Source organism: Monodelphis domestica, chromosome 1, assembly GCF_027887165.1.
Source record: "Monodelphis domestica isolate mMonDom1 chromosome 1, mMonDom1.pri, whole genome shotgun sequence".
Taxonomy (NCBI): domain Eukaryota; kingdom Metazoa; phylum Chordata; class Mammalia; order Didelphimorphia; family Didelphidae; genus Monodelphis; species Monodelphis domestica.
The window spans coordinates 666,845,399-666,861,627 of record NC_077227.1 but is presented as its reverse complement, the minus strand read 5'-3'; the positions used below and the strand labels follow the sequence as shown (position 1 = coordinate 666,861,627).

At 33.9% G+C, this 16,229-nt stretch overlaps 1 protein-coding gene across 8 annotated transcripts in view; it reads left to right on the top strand.

Annotated features, from left to right (window-relative positions):
* The window catches only part of EML4 (EMAP like 4), a 162,496-nt gene that overhangs the window by 38,601 nt on the left and 107,666 nt on the right, over window positions 1-16,229 (top strand). For 3 of the 8 annotated variants that reach the window (XM_007476899.3, XM_007476896.3, XM_007476895.3), the window contains exon 1: window positions 9,786-10,105. The exons of 3 other annotated variants lie outside the window; for them this stretch is intronic. In XM_007476899.3, the coding sequence (XP_007476961.1) occupies window positions 10,039-10,105 (67 nt within the window). In that variant the 5' untranslated portion in view covers window positions 9,786-10,038. Of the gene's footprint in view, window positions 1-9,783; window positions 10,106-16,229 lie in introns of those variants that run through there. 2 more of the 8 variants (XM_056823881.1, XM_007476898.3) reach the window with 2 other exon arrangements.

Genomic DNA, 16,229 nt, shown 5'->3' with positions numbered 1-16,229 from the left:
GGTGGTACCCTTGACAGTAATAGAGAAGAAAGATTGGAGGGAAAGATAGGTTCAGTTTGGGACATGATGAGTTGAAGATGTTTATAAGACATCCAGTTGAGGATGTCCAGTAGGTAGTTCAAAATGTCATCCTGTAGGTTGGACGAGAAGTTAGGGCTGAAAATAGATGATAATTCCAACAGCCAGTCAGTAAATATATAAGCATCTACTGTGTACTAGGCATTGTGCTAAATGCTGTGGATATAAAAAGAGGCAAAAGATAGCCCCTGATCTCAAAGACCTTATAAAAAGTCCCAGAGGAAGAATTTGAACTCAAGTCTTACTCATTTGAGATCTAGTGCTCTACTTGTGCTACCTGGCTGCTTATGTTGGAGCAGCAAATTGAAACCATGGTTGCTGATATCGCCAAATGAAATAGTATAGAGGGAGAAAAATGAGGTCTGGGCAGAACCTTTCAGAGATAGTTTGGAAGTATACACAAACAAGGTAAAGGGCAGAGTTGGAGAATATCGGGGAATACAGGTCAGTAGAGTTTTATTGGAGATAATATAATACTGGAGACAGGACACAAGTCTGGTTATTGCTAAGAATGTAGGGTGTAACTTTCCTTTCAGCTTTCTGGTTGGTGGATTACCGAACTCTTGGGATGAGTTCAAAGCCCTTATGGAGTTGTCATAGCTTCCACATTGAAGACCATGTCTAATACACCAGAATTTGGGGGGGTAGGGTTGGCCAGGACAGCCCAAAGATTAGAAGCTGAAGTTATTTTTCTATCTCAGTTGTATTAGTTGTAAGTTCTTAGTACAGGAAAAGTTTAATTTATCACCATGCCCTGAGAATGGACGCTTAAGCACCAGTTGTCTCATTAGGACCTTTGCAAAGTATTCTAAGTACAAAGGCTACACTTTACTGCCCTTTAAGAGATTTAAGAGAGAAAACACCTTTGAAAGACTTAAAACTGTGATCAGTGCTTTGCCCAGTAGTGATTCTGGAGGACCTAAGAAGGTGATATCAGAATGCAGATATGTATTTTTATCAGACATGGTCAGTGAGGAATTGTTTGGCTGTGCACATTTGTTAAAATGAATTTTTCCCCCTTCTTTGGCAAGGGAGGAGTGGGAGGAGAAATTTTTTTAATTCAAAAATACATTTTTCAAAAGGAATTCCAAAGACATTCTTGATGGAATGTTTGGTTTTCCAAAACCATTGAGTTGATGGGTTCACCTACATCAGACCAACAATTCTAGTCAATTCTGTTTAAGATATGAACTCCAGCTATTAGCTAATTCTGAAATATCACCATCCCTGTTTTGAATGCATTGCCACATTCCTAAACCAGTACCTAATGTTAAAAACAATATTCTTTCTCGGGATATATGAAGTATATTATAAAGACATATAAAGTCTCTTGGACAAAATGTATGAACATTTTAACATAATTCTAGATTGCTTACCAGAATAGACCAGTTTAACTTTGCAATAATGTTTATATGTTTAGATCATCAATATTCATTATTCCCATTTTCGTGTCTTTTGCCCTTCTAATGAGTGAAGTTAAAAACTTAGAATTTTTTGTTGAATATTAATGATCAAAACTATAATGAGATTTTTATCTCCATCAAATAAAAAACTATGAACAGTTAAATAGACACAGATTAGATCAGTATTTCATATGGAGCCATTCTTTTGTGGATTCATGTCAAGAAATCTAATTTCTGATAAGCTAGATATATCTGTTTTCTTAACAATTCTTGTTAGACAGGCCATGGGATAGATGCTAGATATTTCCTAGCTGTGTGACCCTGGGCAAGTCACTTAACCTCCATTGCCTAACCCTTACTGCTCTTATGCCTTAGAACCAATACAGAAGGTAAGGTTGAGGAGAAGAAAAGGTCATGTTAGATAGAGAGTCCTTTCCCGGAGTAATTTATCTTCTCTGGTTAACAAACACTAAGGTAATGGAGATGGATTTTTTCTGATTCTTTCATTCTAGAAGTATCATTGCTCTTATTTTTCAATTTTGCTTATAGATTTTTGACAATGTAACTTTAAGGTTGTATAAATAAAATTAGGTGCTATTAAAATCATAAGAGAAACAACCAATTTGTTAAACATTTTCAGCAAATTTCTCTGATAATGCTTTCATATCTAAGAGATGATATAATATACGAGCTGTTCTCTAATGGGTTAAATTGTCAAAGCACTTGAAAAGATAGTTCTCAAATAGAGAAATACAAAATTATCAATTAGTATGAAAAAAATGATCTGTGAAGAAATAAAAACTAAATCAATTTTGAGGTTTTACCTTACACCTCTCAGACAGGCAAAAATGAGAAAAGTGAAAGTTATAGGGACTGGTATATTAATTGATGTGCACCATTGATGGAAGTGTAAACTAGTTTGACTATTCTGGAAAACATTGTGGAATAATGCCCAAAAAGGCACTAAACTATATGTATCCTTTTACCTGCATCTTTTTTAAAGGGATACTACTATCCAGAATGTACCTCTAGGGAAGTAAAGGATAGAGGGAAAATATGTACACGAGTATTTATGGTAGCTATTTTTATTTTAGCAAAGAATAGGGGCAAAAAGTTGGTGTCTGTTGTGGGGGACCATGGGGTTAAATAACCCCAAACTCTCCCTCTAGTCTGTAAATTCACAGAGAAGACACAGGTGCAGAGAAAAGAACAATGTAACCTTGAGAAAGATACGGAAAGCGGAGAGAGATCTCTTCCCTGGCTCCAGAGGCCCTCAAGGCTCTAGTCAAAATTATTTTTGTTGACCATTTGCTTCCCTTAATGTGCTACCTTGGTAGAGAATAAAGAAATATGCACATTGCTTCTGGTTGAAGGGCTGGAACAACAGAAGACTGAGGGTGCAAGTAGAAGCTTGAAGCCTGTTGAAGGAGAGCATGATAGAATAAAGACTTTGGGAAGCCTGCTGGTGACAGGTGTCATTTCCTTTTAACCCTTTCATGTTACACTGCTCCCATCCTTGAACAGGACTCCAGACAGTCCGCTATAGTCTATCAGTGGGGAAATAGCTGAACAAATTGTAATATATGAATGAGAGTGTGAGGGAAAGTATATATTCTAACATACAGCCATTATCTTGATTTGTTTGCTTGTCTACACTTATTTGTTATAAGAGAGTGCTTTTGTTTTTTTTTTTAAAGGTAGACTGGTACTAGGGATGAATGAATAAAAGAAGAACATTAGTAAAATATTTTAAAAGTTAAAAATACTTCTTTTTGGTTTAGCTAACACTTTTGAAATTACCAAAATTACCTATTTATGAAAACAATTCTGCTTCCAAAATCAGGTTAATAGTAGAATTTTGGAAGTCTCCCCTTAATCGTATATATTATTGCAGACCATGTTAATTAATTGTGTTGTTTATAAGTTTATAATAAACTATTTAAAATTTACAATTTTCACTCACTTAAGGGGGAAAAGGAAATTCAAGATCCTTTGTTCCTCCAGATGAATTTTGTTATTTTGCTAAGTGATAAAGTAAATAGAGTACTGAAACTACAAGAAGACTTGAATTCAAATATTAGTAGCTAAGTGATCAAGAGCAAGTTACTTAGCCTCTATCTGCCTCATTTTCCTCAATTCTAAAATAGAGTTAATAATAGGACCTACTTCCCAAGGTTGTGGCAAAGGCGAAATGAGATAATATTTGTATAGTTTCTGGCACATACTTAATATATCTTTCCTTCCTACCTTTCTTTCGTCCTCCTTTTCCTTCCTTTTCCTCCTCTCCCATACAGTGAAAGAACATTGGATTTCAAGCCATAACTGCTTATCTATGTGATTTTTGGTCATCATGTAATTCCCCTGGGCCTCAGTTTCTTCATTAGTAAAATGAAGGGTATGGTCCAGATTATCTCAAAGATATCTTCCAACTCAAACCTAGGGCCATATAGAAACTGGTTAGGCTACTTTGTATCACATTTTCATAAAATCACAGAATTGGAAAATATTTAGAAGCAAGGAAAGGAAAAAGCATGCTATGGTTTCAGGGAAGAGATTTCCTTCTCAATATTAGAATATGGCATTGAGAGAAGTAAAAGAAGACAACATAGTTATTTTTGGAATATGGGTTAGATGAATTTGTTCTCCAACTTTTGTGATAAAGTTTGAAGCGTTTTGCTATTGTATGATGTAATTAATTAATTTTTTGTTGCAATATTACAATCATGGCACCATAATCCTACATAGTTTTACTTGGCACCCTGGATTTTTTTTCAGTGTGATCCTTACAAAAGAGTGAAAAGAAGGAAAGGAGGACGTAGAAGGGATAGAATTATCAGACCTCAAATTACAAAGCATGATCATAAAATAATAATAGCTAACATTTGTATAGCATTGTAGGGTTTGCAAAGCAGTTAACAAATATCTCATTTTATCCTCACAGTAACCCAAGGAAGTAGGTGCTATAATTATGTCCATTTTACAGATGAGGAAACCAAGACAAACAAAGGTTAATTGACTTGCCAAGGATCATACTGCTAGAGTCTAAAGACTGGACTTGAATTCCGGGTCTTTCTGGCTCCACATTCTGCACTCTGCAACCACCTAGCTGACGCAGAAGCAAGCAAATACAGCAGACCAGTGCTCAGTAAACTCAAGAACACCAACTACTTGTGTAAGGACTCCATAATGATAAGCTATAAATCTGAACTTCAGTATAAAATCCAAAAACTTTTATTAAGAACCTACTAGGTGCTAGGTGTTTAATTTATTTGAGTTTTCCTTTTTTTTTTTTCACTTTTGTCTTACATTAGCATAGTTGGGAAAATTGTACTACCCAGGTAATTTGGTAATTAGGAACAGAATGAAGAAGAGTTCATCCTGGCCAGCATCATTTATAGTTGCTGTGGTCCAAGGGAGTATGATAGAACTTAGAAGGTAGATATATATGTATGTATATACAAACATAACATAGACCTTTTATCAATTAACTCTCCTCTGATTTTAAATACATTGATTTTGTTTATGCAGAAGCTTTTTAATTTTATGTAATTAAAATGTTTGATATTCTCTATGCTTTGTTCATGAATTTTTCCTATACACATAGTTGTGAAAGGCATTTTCTTTCTTGCTCCTATAACTTAAATAATGATGTAACCTTAGATCTATAAATCATATGTCCATTTGGAGCTTCTAATGGCATATGGCATGAGATGTTGGTTTGTACCTAACTTCTGCCAGATTATTTTTTAGCTTTATCAACAGTTTTTGTGGGACAACATTGTTACTCCAGTACCCTGCAAATAAACACTTCAACTTCCTTTCTATTAAAATTGTGACTAGGAAACAAAACTTTATTCAAGAAATTCAACCACTCATTCGTTTGTCTAGTATATATTAGGCACTACTATATGCCAAGCACTATAATAAATGCTAAGTTACAAAGAAAAAAATGATAGAATACCTGTCCTCAAGCAATTAACATTTATTTTTTTGACTGGGCCTGTAATTTTATTATTATAGAGCTGTTACACATCAGCTCTGCAATTAGAACCTTAGATTTATCCAAAGTACTGAAAGGCTAAGTGATTTTGTCCAAGCCACAAGAGCAAGGCAGTGACATCTCTCCACATTCTATTGTACTCTTTAGATAGTCACTTCATTCCTTTTCTCAGTTTTCCCCTCATCCTCTTCATGAGCTGGAAACTTAGGACAAAGGTCCATAGGAAACCTGGAGAGGATCCATTTTCTCCTTCCTGACTTTGTTTTCCCCTATAATACTATACTGAAAATGGCTACCTAGCAGTTAAAGCCTCTGTAATCTTGATAAAGTCACTTAACCCTTGTCAGCCTCAGTTTCTTTATTTGTAAAATAAAAAGAAAGGGAAAGGATGTATTCAGAAATGAAGTTAGATTAACAGGCATGTGTACAGGTTTTACTATTTGATATTTTATTCAGTAATTAGTGATCTTTTGAGTAAAAGAGTGGCATATTAATAGATCTTTTATAGAGTATTTTCAATGTATTATCTCACTTAAGCCTCACAGTTATCCTGGGAGGTGCAGATATAACAGATATTTCCTAAATTGTACCAATGAAATAATTGAGGCTCAGAAAGGTTCCATGTTATGCCTGTTGTCATCCACCTAGTACAGAATGCAAGTCACTTCTTCCTGATTCCAAATTTAGCTCCCTGCCCACTAGAATATATTGTTTAGGCTGAATTGGCACTGGAAAGAGAAAAACAAGGTTATGAACCAGGGTGATGGCAATAGAATGGAAAGGATATATGAAAGACATGGGAAAGAAATCAACAGAATTGATTCTGCAAGTTGATGCAGAAGTCAATAGTGACTAAAGTTTTGAACATGTATTGTTAATAGAAATAAAGAAGTAAAAAAGAGGGGCTAGTTTGAGGAGGGGAAATGTTTAATTTCATTTTAGATGTGTTGACTTTGAGGTGCATTAAGGCTTGGCAGTTAAAATGTATGATTGGAGTTCCACCTGAAGACTTTGAGCATCATCAGCATGGAAGTAAAAGCAGTGGGAATGAAGAATGAAGATAAGCAAAGAAAGCTAATGGATGGCTTAGATCGTAGGTGGCAAACCTATGGCACATGTGCTGGAGTGAGCCATAGGGGGCTGCTCCCTTGCCCCCTCCACCCATACACCTGAGGCATTTTTCACTTCACCACCCCTCTGCCCAGCAGTCCATTGAGAGGGCTTCTTCCCTTCCTCCCCTATCTTGGGATAAGATGAGGGGTGGGGCTTACATGCAGTGTGAGGGTTGCAGTTTGGGCACTTGGTCTCTAAAAAGTTTGCTATCACTGTCTTAGAGGAAAGGAAAAGTTAGAGGAAATAAAACCAAGATAATATTGTACTTTAACAATGGAGGAAAGTTTGGATGAGAGGATAAATATTCTATGGCACAGAGACCAAGGAGAATGAGAAAAGGCCATTGGATTTTCTGAATAAGAAGTCATTGACGACCCTTAAGAGAATAATTTGTTTCCTAGAGAATGGTCTAGGGCAGAACTAAAATAGGTGCTGAGGAATAATAAATAAGTAGATCAAGTAGAGCACAGTGAAGTAGAGTGTTTGAATATTCTTTCAATAAATTTGGCAGTGCTAGGTTGGAAAAGAAGAATGATAGCTTGAGCAGATCCAAGTTTCTAGGAAGGACTTTTGATTGGAAGTGGTCTTAAAGGGAATGTGCTAAAGGGTACATAAAGAGGATTGCTAGCCTTAGATTTGGGGAAGGGGCACCTGTCTTTAGGAAAGAATAGGATGAAGACACAAATTTTTGAACTGCAAAGAAGATTAAAGAAGTTCATTTCAAATGGCCTAAGTCTTTTCAATAAACTAGGAAGTAGACCATAAAGAAGGTAAGACAATATAAATATGCTGCTTGAAAAGACATGCACTTTGTCACTTTTGTTTTGTGAAGATAGGTTTCTGGTCCCGTTGGAGTTGTGCATAGGGTGTGTATTTAAAATCAAATTTTTAAAAAACTGACACTTCTTTCACTCACTGTTTGGTAGAGATACCAAATTCCAGAGGAAAGGAGGAAAATTGTATATTGAAAGAAAAAGGGAAAAGGTTAACATTTCAAAAGCTAGGCACCTAATTTAATTTTAGTGGTAGTGCTTGATTCCTGAGTGGTTCGAGTGGAAGAAGATTAACTCTGGAGTAAGGACATGGGTTTATTAAGTCTTACCTCCTGACAATTGCCTTTGTAGCATCAGACAAGTCACTTAATCTACCTGTCTCATTTGCCTCTTTTGTTCTAGATGATTCTCTCTAGTGCTTATGATCCTATGATCTAAATCTAAAAAGGCTTTTTGTACAGGTTAAATATAATGACAAATTTGAAAAATCACTTGGGATGATACAAATTTTGTTGTTAGATATTGCTTAAAGTAAAAGAACTATCACTTGAAAATCTTTTTGCTTCTAGATAAAACTTTTGGAGATTGACATTCAAATTGGATCTTTTATTCAAATTTCAAAATGTTTAATGTATTTTTAAATCAATGACAAAAATCTTTTCTTAGCAAATCTAACCACATATTTTGTATATAAAAATGATTTAAAATTCAATTTTGCTCTCATTTTCTTTATTTTTCTTTATGGTACCACATATTTTATGGATTTCTGTTTAATAGGTTTCTTTTATTATAATTGGATAATCTAAGAATAGTAGTATTTTCTTGAATCCATTATTAGAAACCTAAAGGCCTTTGATATCAGTTGGGTTGAAAAGTGATAGTCTTTATATTTCAAATTCGCTGGTGAATATTTGGTAGGGAATAAAGTACTTTTGTGGCTACATAATGCTGTAGGGGAAAGTTTCTTTGGTTCACAAACCCTCTGGGGGTGGGGGTACACATATGCATTTTATAGGGTTATTAAAGGTTTTTTAAAATTATTTTGATAACTGTATTTCAATATAATTGATTTCCTTTGTAGTCCTATGTTATTTTACTTTATTCAATTTAAAACATTCCAAGAAGGAATCCATAGGCTTCACCAGACTTTCATACAGGTCCATGACACAAAAAAGATTCAGAAACCCTGTTCTAGGATTACTTATTCTGTGTCTTGAGGTATAACACTCTGAAAATTAATTAGTTGTCATAAATGTCAAAAGTCTCCAAAAATACATGTCAAAATTCTGTAGATTCTGTTTATCCATCTTTGAAATTATACTTGTGATATATTTACTTCTCTAAGGCTTTTGATTGGCTTTTCTGTTGGCTAATTTTCTTTTCTAGCCTGTCATCTAGCCAGATCTGTTATCTGTTACTTGGATTGAGCCTTGATTCATGACAGAATAAAGCAATTCTTTAAGTAGGACTTCTCTTTTGTTGTACTACACAACAAAATCATTTCATTTCTGTGTTTATTTAACTTCAGAACTGTTAAATTTGCCCCATCTCAGTTATCTTTCTAGTTTGAAAGTATCTAAACCATGTCATGTGCACTGTAGAGTTAGAGTACATAATGTCTTATGAATAATTTTGAGATTTATCATCATAAATTCATTCTGCCAGTTGACTTCAATAGTAGCTACCAAAAAGAGTGAATGTTTATCATTCACACTAATTCACCTAGACTTTGGAACTATAAGAAACAAAGTAGTTATAATTTGATTTCAGAATTATAATATTGGAAATGAACATAAATATTATTGACAGTCAAGAATTTGTTTGAGTATCAATAATTTGAGAAAAATAACTGACCTTTTTATTCTTGGTTATAGCTATTTTTTATGATAGTGAAATGATTATAATAAATAAAGAAATCTGCCAAGATAACCTCAAGCATTGAAATCATGAAGCAAACATTTTCCATTGATTTAAAAAAATGTATTTGTACTCTAATTTTCTTTAAATAAATCGCATTTTGTACATTTCTTTAAAAGCCAAGCAAGAAATGTGACTTCTTTTAGGTAGACTATAAGGAAGAAATTTTAAGAATGAGTTTCAATTTTACTATATAAACTGATGACTATATGTTTGGTTTATGTTTAAGTAGCTAAACAGTTCTATGTGACATAGCAGATTTAAAACTATAATAGAAGATGAAAATAATTTGTGCTTTGGACTAGCCCATTACTATAGTGAATATGCATGTGGTACATTAATTCAAGTATTTCTTCTGCTGCTTGCCTGCCGGTTAGCCACGCCCCATAGCAGCCTAAATTTTTGTCTATATCCCACCCCCTTTTGCCTTCGTGCTCTCTGCTTGCACTTCTTCGATCTCATTTTGGCTCCTTCTCTTTGTCTCCCCTTTATAAATGAAAAAACAAAACAAAACAAAAACAAGTTTTTTCCAACCAAGGGAGCAAAGAGGTTGGAGAAGAGATATCTTGAGAAGTTTTTATCTGTGCCAATACAGAAGTACTTTGTGGTGGGCCATCTGGATTGGGAGGATTTCCTCAGAATTCCAAGTATGCCGTCAGATTTAGAGAGCTGGGATTTGTTCTGAAACTCTGAGAAGGCAGCAGGAAACGTAGACAAAAGCTGGTTTATAGAGCTTGTAATGTAGGTGGCAAGAATGGAAGACAGCTTGCCTAGTCTCGCTTCAGTATGTGATACTTCTACACTTATGAACTTCTGCATTGGTAATGTATCTTTTTTCTTTCCTGGAAATTTAAATGAGGCCTCACAAACTTTACCCGTCACAAAGATTCTTATGTTAGAAAACTAAAAGAATGAATTTATTTTCCCTTGATCAGGTCTTTTCCAAATACATGTATGCTAACAAGTCATATAAATGTTTGCCTACAAAGTCCTCCAATTACACTTACTCTGAATCCTGTTTTTATACAAAGAAATGTTTGCCAAGGAGTCATACTCATTTATTAGAAACCAGCTTAGAGAACTAAAAAGAATAACTGTATAAAATCACAAAATAGTATAATGAGTAACAAATCATAATGTAGAAGGAACAATTTTGATAGTAGTTTTTTACTTGGAAATCTAAATCACTTAAATAATCAGAAATGCTTGTTTCTTTTGTTTTATAAGAAAAATCTGAGAAGCTTTAAAACTGTGTATTGAAATGTTTTCATCTTTATAATAAGTGAGGCTTTGAAAGCAAAAGCATGCTGGTAGATGTGGTTAAAAAAATTTCACATGGAGTAATTTTAGAAAGCATATAGAGTATAATTGCAAAGTTGGTTTCCTCAGATTTTTTTTCCTCTTTTAAATTGCATTTGCATATGGGTTTTTTAATAAATTTTATTTTACAAAAAAAAATCTGTATGTTAAGGGGTTAATTGATTTTTTTTTACTTTAATGATTATGTATCATTAATACCATTTTCAAGGAAAAGGTACTTTTAGTTTAGATCAATAGCTATCAAATTGCTGTATATTAAACATTTTATTTTATTTAAGTATTAAAACAAATTGACCAAAAAACTTCTTTAAGAAAACCTGCATAAGATATTCAGGTATCACATTAAGATAAATAGAAATAATTAATTGTATTATTAGAAACTATACATACTATCATGAATTTAAATGTATAAACATATGTAAAACTCTTTGAATATGAGATCCATTTCAGTTTATTATTTTCTATGTTAAATTAGCTATTTCAGCATTCTGAGAGCTTTGAGTGATCAAATTTCATTTTTCTAAGGTGTCACAATTTGTAAGCCATTTCTAGCTTATTAAAAATATATTTAAATAGCTTTTTTAAATAGAACACTATAAAATAATGTGATTGAACTCAGTACCTTCTAGTGTTAATCCACTGATTGGTGATGACAATTCAAAATCTCGGATTAAGAATTTTTGTGTCTTAACAGCAATGCCAATTGAGACATTAGATCTTTTGTCATTTGTGTAGTTCATTTAACATTTATGATATCTCTGAAATTAAGACTGAAAATGTATGCTTTTAGTAAATTATCATAATTGTTTCATTTTTGTGTAGCTGGATTTACCAAAAAAGACCCTTATATTCAGATGTAATGAATAAAAACATTTACTATATACAATTAATATTAACTTTTTTAAAGTAATCATTAGATAATTTTATCCTACAAGAAATCTAAATAGCTTTCTTGGAACCCAAACTAGACTTATTAAAACAGTCAGTTCACCTAAATTCTGCATTTTCTACTCACTGTATGAAATTTTAAGCTTTATTGTTTGAGACTATACCTATTTATGCATTCTTTGGCTTATGTACTCATAAACCCCATTTCCATTACATAATTATGTTTTGCAATATCCATTGGCCCCAAGGTTCCCAGCTGTGGTGCTACAGGGTACCCCAGAGGACTCAAGAGTGCCCTGAAATATTTTAAATTTTCAAGGGAAATGCAGCCACTGAGATTACTAGCTTGAGATAGTTCACAGTTTGAACGTTATTGTGCCATATTTCCTCTTACTTCTCAAATGATTGAGATGTGTTTTTATTTATGCGTACTTTTGGCTATACCAGTAATTTCTCTATTTACTGGTTCATGATATGCCATATTTTTTTTAGGTGATTTTTTTTTTAGCAGTGTGTTTATGATAAAAAGGAGGTACCACTCAAAAATCAGTGTGAATGAGGAAATGAGGCTGGTGGTGTCAATTAAATTTTGAAAATTTTTGCGGTGTCCAATAGAGGGTGCATATCCCTTTAATATATAATTATGATTATTTAAGAATAAAATAAAAATATTTTTTTCTTTCATTTTTATGCATTTCTTTTTCAAATGGCTAATAAGTTGTTAAGACAAATACTTATTAAATTGTTTGAACCTAATTACTTAAACAGAACTGTTAGGTATTACTTTTGGCCTAGAGAATGCTTTAAAAAAAGTGACCAAGATATTGAAGGTACCATATGCCACAAATTGAAAAAGTTTGGGAATTTTTGCTAGCCTGTAATGTGGATCAAGAACTAGATCAGTTTATTTTTTTAAGTGTTGATGACATTTAGATAAAAAGGACATATTTTACCTCACCTCTACATAAAATTTCCCATCCCTATCTCTTCGTTCCCACCAGGACTAAAATAATTTAATGCATTAGAAGGGTTTTTGTCACCTAAATAAAGGTTTATATTTAGTAAAAGTAACAGTAAAGTTAATATTTTGTTCATTCTCACCTCTTTCACTGTGAATTCCTTTGTCTTTGTCAATCTACACAATTGTCAAGAACATGATATGATAAAAGAGCAAATTAAAGAATCTTCTGACTTTATACTGTGTGCATGTGCTTCTAAGTAACATAGGTGTCATAGTGGTAAGAGGTAAGATTGTGGTTAATCACAATCAACTTTGCTCACTTCTATTGCCTCTTTGTGTTCCCATTTCTAGCACGTTGGTCTTTGGAATAAATTGTAAACCATGTTTGGAATTAATATATTTTTCTTAAAGTTTCAAAAGGAAAAACAAGATATACTATATGTTCAGCACTTTGCAAATTTTTAAGTGCTACATATAAATGCTAGTTATTATGGTTATTATTAATGATGTTTTTTAAACTACTTATAAGTATAGATTTGCCATTAGAACACTAATTCTCAGCCTTGTAGAATTAATTACTTTATATAAAACTGTTGCTTTGGAACTGATTTTTCTGATACCTTTATGTTCCCTTTCTCTCACCCTCAAATCATGAAAAAACTGTTATATGGCATTTGTTTTTTTTTTAATAAACTAAAATAACTTTGGCTTAATGAAATTCCATTTCTCCTGAGATTACATGAAGTGCTTGTAGTTGAGAAGAACATCAGGTATCAGAGAACAAATTATAACTTTTAAAAATAATTCTTATATACAAATTGAAATTTTTTTATAAAAAATAAACAAGAAAATATTAAGAGAAATCTCTAATTCAGATAGTATCCCATGTTTTATAGTATGGTTATGTTCCTCAAATTGAATTAGGCTGTTGTATTGGTGATATGTGTGTATATATGTATGTGTGTACATATATGGGCATAATGTTAGCAGTGTTCAGGGAAAAATTATAACCCACCAGCACCTTCTTGTGCTTCATTGGTCAGTTAACTTATTCTTCCCTGGTAAATAATTTAGGCAATGTAAATATGATGAAAATCCTGTTTCCCTTTAAGATTCAAAATGTCTATAAAATGTAAAGGAATGCCTAGTATATTGTAAAAAGTGGTAAATGTATAGTTTTTTCTTGGCCAAATGCCTTCCTGGACTTCAACTTTCTCATGAATGTAGTAAGGAAATTGGATTAGATGACAGAATTTAAGAGTTGGAAGAGATCTCAGAATCCATTCAAGCTAGAAGTCCTCAGGGTATCCCAAATTTCAACATGTCCAAAACAGAACTTTACATCTTTTCCCCAAAGCTTCAAACTGTCATGTTTTGTTTGAGGACACTGTCACTCATCCTCACAAGATTGCAACCTAGGAATCAGCCTTTACTTCTCACTCTACCTCATCCTTATATACAGTCTGTTTCCAAGACTTTTCAATTTTACCTTGAAATCTCTCATATCCATCTCCTTCACTCTTTATCATCTCTGGGCTAGATTGCTATAATAGCCTTCTTACCTTAGGTCCTCCCCCTTTCTAATCTATCCTTCACATAGCAGCCAAAGTGATTTTCTTAAATCACATGTTTGAACATGGCACTCTCCTATACGGTAAACTCCAATGGTTCCATAACAAAACTCCTCTTGACATTTAAAACCTTTCACAACCTTGTTCTAAGTCAGTGATGATGAACCTTTTAGAGACAGAGCTGGGTTCTACCCCCACCCCTCCTTAGACCAAGTGCTGTGCCAGGCACACTCTACACACACACACACACACACACACACACACACACACACACACGGGAAGGAGAAAGTGCTGCCATTGAGCTGCTGGGTGGAGGGGCTGGTAAAGTGAGGAATGTCCTCTGCAAGTTTAGAAGGGGAGTGACCAGAGCACTCTGCTTCCCTCCAACTCTGTTGCCTACCAGCTGCCTACCTTATCCCTCTATGTGTTCCCATTGGACTGCTGAGCAAGGGGGCGGGTCATGTGAAAAAATGTCATCAGGCATGGTGGAAAGCAGCTCTGCCCATATCTCTCTGCCTTTCTAGTAATTAACTTGGGGGGAGGGGGCTGTAGCCTCATGCCCACAGAGTGTCCTGCATGCCATCTTTGGCACCCATGCCATAGGTTCACCATCACTGTTCTAAGTTATATTCCCAGTCTTATAATCTACTACTCTCTTTTATACCCTCTTTGGATCCAGCCAAACTGACCTTTCTCCTCACACAAAATATTGCATATACCTTAATATGACTCTGCACAGGCTGCTTTATGTGTCATGTATTCATTTCTTTCTCATCTGTGCTTCTTGGCCAGAGATTGCTTTAAATCTCAGTTCAGACATCACCATATGTATGAGTAGTCCTCTGATTTCTAGTCCTACCCAGCTACTTAAACCTTACTCTAAAAAATTACCTTGTGATTACTTTATATATTTTTTACTGAGGCTCAGAAAGGCTAAGTAGGCAATTTTATTTTTTTCAGAAAGCATTTTTAAGTGCCTACTATGTTTCTGTGGAACATCTAAGTGGCACATTGAATAGAACACTGGGCCTGGAGTCAGGAAAACCTTAGTTTAAACAAAACCACCCTCAGTCACTTCCTAACTGTGTGACTCTGGGTAAGTTACTTAATCCTGTTTGCCTCCATTTCCTCCTCTGTAAAATGAGCTGGAGAAGAACATAGCAAACCACTCTAGTGTCTTTGCCAAGAAAACACCAAATGGGATCCCAAAGAGTTGGACACAACTGAAAAGGCTGAAACACGACTGAAAACAACTGTACCAGAGGCTGCTAAGTACTGGGGATACAAATTCAAGCAAAAAGATAGTTTCTGCCTTCAAGGAATTAGTACCATATTTTTATGGAAAGAGAAAATGTATTTTGAATTTCAAAAACAAACAAAATTTCTGTACAATATTTTCTTAATTCACATATTCCCAATATATATTTAAACAAAATTCTACATTGTATTATGCATTTGTTCTCTCCCGCAATAGTCAACAGAAGTTTCTGCTTTTTTTTTTAACTATTACCTTCTGCCTTAGAACGGTATCATTCTAAGGTAGAGGGGTGATTCTGAGAATGTTTTTAAATGCAGAAAATAAAATATTTAGAAAATATAAAGATAGTTATTAGTTATAAAATATTTTTTGAAATTTCTTTAACCTCTCAAAATCTCTCCACTGATCCCTTAGTTGATAACTTGGACCCCTCATTTAGCACAAGCAAGAATTCTAACTATAGTAATTAAAAGGGATAATTTAGTCTCCGCTTGAACATCTCCAATAAGGAGGAACCTGGGCAGTGCCTTCCAAAGAAACCCATTTGACTTTTGGATCATTTTTTAAGTAACCTTGCCTGACATTAACTCTAAATTTCCCCTTTTGCAACTTCTGTTTCTCTGACTTCAGTTATCTAGAGCCAGGCAGAATAAATCTTATCCATCCCCTGAAACAACCTTTCAAATATTTGAAGATATCAGTCCTGACCTCCTCTTAACCAGCTAAGCATTCCCAGTTTTTTCAGTTTTATTTTATATGGCATGACATTAAAGACTTTCTCCTTACCTGCTTTTTCAATGACCTTAAAATATGTAATATCAAGAAATATTCTCAATATTGCCAGTGTAGTCTGGTCATATCTTTCTTTAAAAAAAGTTAAAAGTTCTCCCTGTATTCCTTCCCTTTTAAGAGAGCCGTATCATATAAACCAAAAAACTTTACAAAAA